This window comes from Dinoponera quadriceps, unplaced genomic scaffold (assembly GCF_001313825.1).
Source record: "Dinoponera quadriceps isolate SergipeBrazil2010 unplaced genomic scaffold, ASM131382v1 scaffold1352, whole genome shotgun sequence".
Taxonomy (NCBI): domain Eukaryota; kingdom Metazoa; phylum Arthropoda; class Insecta; order Hymenoptera; family Formicidae; genus Dinoponera; species Dinoponera quadriceps.
The window spans coordinates 191,402-196,385 of record NW_014555567.1 but is presented as its reverse complement, the minus strand read 5'-3'; the positions used below and the strand labels follow the sequence as shown (position 1 = coordinate 196,385).

Sequence of the window (4,984 nt, the reverse complement as noted above, 5' to 3'; positions counted from 1 at the left end):
CCCCCCTCCCACCCCCTCCGTTTCCCGACTGCTACGGTACTCGCGCGATCCCGGAGCGTTTTCCCTATCGACGTTAAGAGGTTTCCTTCCGGGAATATTCTCACCGTGCAAATCGCGTTTCGCCGTGTGTATTTTCGCGAGAAAATTATAATATCTCACCTCTCGTCCCCTCTTTTGATCTGCGAATCTCTTCGTTTTAATATCCTCCGGGCACGACCGTCGCCATTCTCGCGCGCACATTAAAACCCGACGACTTGTATTCGACGTCGCTTAATTGACCCTTTTTAATGAGAGTCTCTCCTGTATTTGGGGAGCAGAGTCTCACGAAAGAACGTTGGACATTTTCTTTTAGATAAAATTCAAAGACGCGTCTCTTCTTAACTCGCATCACGACCAGAACGATCGTTGGAGGATAAACATTTTTATCTTAATTAAACTTATTCAAGTAACGATCAGTTTTACTAAATTAATTTCGTAAGATTTTCGTAAAAATCTATCTCCACACATTGTATTGAATATACTTATTTTTTAACGATATAAGGAGAGAGCAACGTGTTCTAAAGGATCGATTAATCGATCTTTTCGATCGTCTTTTACGGTAAATTCATTAATCGCTAGGGCAGACCCAATTGCAATGTTTTTCTACGACCCTTAGCCGAACGGATTATAAGGGAAGCTGGCCATTTCTCTCCTCTCCTTCCCGCACACAACGTCGTCTTTTCATAAATCCCGGTTAAGTTATCGGGGCAGAGGGGAATGGAGAAATATCCTCGTGCGAGTCTGCGCGAGATTCGCAAAATTATTCCCACTTAGCCGCGATAATCGGGGCTGGATGTAATTGGTTTAAATGATTTTCCAGGCGAGCTAAGATGCAGAGATTAAATTTCGATAGAGCCGAGAAAGACAGAGAGATAGAGGGAAAGAGAGAGTAAGGGGAAGGAGCGGTAAATAAGAAGAATCTGTAGTGAGCTTGCGATAGTAGTTACTTATAATCGATCTCTATCGATATTTTACATCGGTGTATCTGAGGATACACCGTTGTGAAGAGTACAAAGTATCACGAAACTTTTCTATGAAGTTTTGTTTGGTAATTATTGATAAAAAGGGACCATCTTCCGAGGACGATGATCTTCACACATGTTATCAAGGTCATCGCCCACGTTCAAAAGGTGAAGTTCATCATTCTCGGAAGGTTTTTTCGTCCGTTTTTATCAATAATTTCCTCAGATTGTCCTGATTCATTCATATCGTGAAATATCATTTCTTCGGTTGATGAGTCGTTCTTCGGAGGGATTGCTTCACAAAAGTCTTGAACGTGCAAATAAGCGCGCGCGCGCGCACACACACATACACACACACATCAAGGAAAAATCGCGTCTTTTATTTGGTTGCTGCTTAACAACATATCCGAAGCCCATCGAGAAATCGATGATGAGGGACATTTCCGACAGTTCCCCTCATTAGATATCCGGCACTTTACCTTGTCCCATAGGAATCTGTCGTAGTTAGATGAAGCACGTAGAGAGGATTACGTTACACACAGTACTGATAGATGGAGAATTTGGAATCTCGGAAGGTCCAATACACAAGTCGTTCCCTCAAATCGAAGCAGAGAGGAGGGGAGATCAGGCGGGGGCGGAGAGTACTCAATAAAATAACGATATTGACCGTGCAATTTCCAGCCTTCCGCGACGCGGATGTGTATACGCGTGCGAACCATCGAGCCTCGTTATCTCTCCATTTAATCCTCCTCGATTTTAATTATAATGCGACGGCGCACGCGTCTGTCGTGCCGCCGTGAATGCGCAATGAATTTAACGCACAGACGTTATATCGGAAATTGTCCGGACTAATTTCAAATAAAATCGGAATACCTCTCGGCTGTTTACTTCACGACTCGCCGATTATCTCGCGATATTTTTATATCCGTTCTCTATCCCAGCGTCGCTTGCCGCGATAAAAGCCCGGCGAAATTGGCGTGATTGAGCGTAGATGCAGATGGAAAGGGAGAGGGAGAGAGAGAGGGGGAGGGAGAAAGAGAGACGCTGAATCGAGAGAAGGCGCACCGACCTTTCCTCCTCTTCCGACTCGTCACAATTAATTGCCGAAAATGGAAGAGCCGAGCCGAGTATAATTGGTCGGGGAACGGCGCGTACGGCGCGGTTTTCGAATACTTCTAGCCGATCTGGCCGACGTGTATAATTAATCGTAGTGAAATATTCCGAGCCGCTGATCATCGGCAATTAATTGAATTGCTAATAGCATTTCGGTTTATTATCGAGAGACGTTTAATATTCAGCGGGCCCGCATTTGTGATTGAGCTGCGCGTAGATGAATAGACATACATTATCAGTGCGGTACTCGCGGTATCGCCGCCCACCGCTAATGACGGCGATTTTATATATCGTCGATTCCGTGCGACGACCATACGACGTCGTGGAAAAGATACCGTCCGAAATCCGTTTCGAATTAATACCCGGCTCTCGACGAGCCGTAAATTATTTCCAGTCGGAATCGTCCACCGTGTGGCGACCACCGGAGCTTTCCGTTTTTCGTCACATTCTGCCGTCGATTAATTCGATGGACGCCACCCGAGGATTTTGATAGACTTCCATCGTCGATTCGCCGCGGCGTCTAAACGCCTAATTCATTCGGTCGCGCGGCTTCCACGTGTCGTGCAGTTTTCCGATATTATTATTAATTTCGTGCACACAACGTCGTCCGTTTTTCCCTTCGCGTCTTTGCGCCGCGTGTATCCTTCCGTTGTTCATCCCGAAACTGTACGATCGCCTGTTCCGTGAGCCTCCGTGGATTCGTAAATGCGATCAACTTCGTGCGGGCTTTTTCCTCAGGTATTAGAATACAATTACAGGTGCGATTTAAGACGACACGCGAATCAGGAAGCATGGAATAATTATAAAGGTTCTCAAGGTGTACGATCGAATGGAAGACAGGCAAGTAAGACCCGTAAACAGAGAAAAGACTTCTTCGGATTTAATTAAATTTCTTTAATTAAAGCAAATTTGTTTTCTAGAACGGAGCGAACAAACGAATGTTTGGTTCAACAGACAGGATTGTCTTACTTTTCAAGTAAAAAGCATCTTTACGTCAAACAGCATATTCCTTTTGTATTCTCGTCAAAATATTACAATGGCTGTTATAAGCAATAAATGATTTGAAAAAAAGTAACACTATGTTAGAAAAATATTGAGGAATTTCTTTCTTCTTTCAGAGGAACAATATTTAATAGGTAATGAAATACATTTTTTTAAAATTGAAAACGAAATATTATATATTTCCTCTGAATACTGTTTTTCCGTCAAATAATATAGTTTATTCCAGCGAAATAACATTTTCATTCGAACGAAAATATTTATGATATTTGTCATTAAATTATGTTGTTTGTATTATACAAACCCAAATCAAAGCTTTGTTTTCCATTTGATTGTAAACACGGAGAATATCTCTCTCGGGATTGTTTCTGCACGGAGGATTCCGCGCGACGTCTAAAATAAATTGCTAAATCTCTCGCATGGTGTTCCGTAGTTCGTCTATGAACAGGCAAGCAGCGTTCTGTGACAGGCATTATTCAGTAGACTCGGGTGAATTTTTCGTCGCTCGATCGTTGACATACGATTACGCAGGGTTTTCCATTAAGATATCTTATTTCGAATTATTAGAAGAACAAAGTTTTTTTTTTTTAAAGTGGTGATGTTTTTATTCCAATCCAAAGTATATACTGTACTTACATACATACGATGAACTTTTCATGCAATAACGTGACTGCTTCGATGTTTGTGCCGCACGTTGCGCCGTCCTGCTAGAAATAAACATCGTCCGGTTTCAAATCATCCAATTCAGGCCAGAAAAGTCGGTCAGCATTGTAACGGTAACGCCAGCCGATTCACTGAAACGGTGGCACCGGCTTTGTTTCTGAAAAAGACGGCCGGCTGAGCACGGGTTGGGATTTTCACTAACTTCACCCAAACGCTCTAATTTCTTCATTGGGTTAACAATTGCTGAACGAGAAAGTGCTTCATCACGACCAAAAGCGGTATGAACTTTGCGAACTGTCTCCGCGGAAATTTTCACCATTTTCCTGAATTTTCCAGTGAATTTTCACAATTTCTCCACGTTGCTGAAGAGTGTATCGTTCCATTCTCGTTAACCGTATATACTTTTTTTCTCAATGGAAAACTCTGTACCTTTAGAATGCATATCAACCGAGAAGTCGCACCGTAAGGATTAATTAGTCGTAGTTATGGAACGCGCCCAGCACCATAGTACACGATGTGCCTCCGTGACGTTAACGCTTTCGTCCCGCTCTCTCATTTTCAGCGATATCTCCGGCGAGCGGAAGTTACAACGAGACCGCGCACACCCTGCGATTCGCGCAAAGGGCGCAGAGCGTGGTCAACCGACCGGTGGTCAACGAGGATCCCGTGGCGAGACTCATCCGCGAGCTGAGGGACGAAGTCGCCAGACTGAAGTCCCTGTTACTCGAGAAGGCAAGAAACCCACGGCTACTTTTTATCCAGCGATTTGCGCGACCAAAATCGAGCCGGAGTCGACATTTTTCCGCCCTGCGGTGCAATTTTTCAATCTACGACTGTAATAGTTGCGCTGTACATCGGAGGCTCTTACAGGCCACATTTAGTATTAATTAGAATTCCGATCTCGGAATGTCGGTTTGGTGATTGAAAACAAACTGATCGAAGAGTGAATTTGACTAATATGGAGCGTTATATATACGAGTATATACGTTGCACGTGAAATATAAATCGAATCGACATACAATCTGCAGTAAGGAACGTTAACCGATGAGAAACTTCCTCTCTCGAGGGAGCCGATGGAATTTCGGATAAACGCGGGGGATGCGGCACAGATTTCGATATATCGATGCGGATTTCTCCGGCGAGTCGCCGAGCGTTATTGACGCGCAACGAGTCCATATTTTACGCGCGTGACGAAACACCGCTGGCAT

At 43.9% G+C, this 4,984-nt stretch overlaps 1 protein-coding gene across 1 annotated transcript in view; it reads left to right on the top strand.

The window, feature by feature from the left end:
• LOC106744661 (kinesin-like protein KIF16B) overlaps positions 1 to 4,657 on the top strand; it is a 50,517-nt gene extending 45,860 nt beyond the window's left edge. Inside the window, exons 7-8 of the mRNA XM_014619593.1 lie at positions 4,339 to 4,508; positions 4,619 to 4,657. Coding sequence (XP_014475079.1) covers positions 4,339 to 4,508; positions 4,619 to 4,657 — 209 coding nt within the window. The remainder of the gene's footprint in view (positions 1 to 4,338; positions 4,509 to 4,618) is intronic.
• The last annotated feature ends 327 nt before the right edge of the window (positions 4,658 to 4,984 follow it).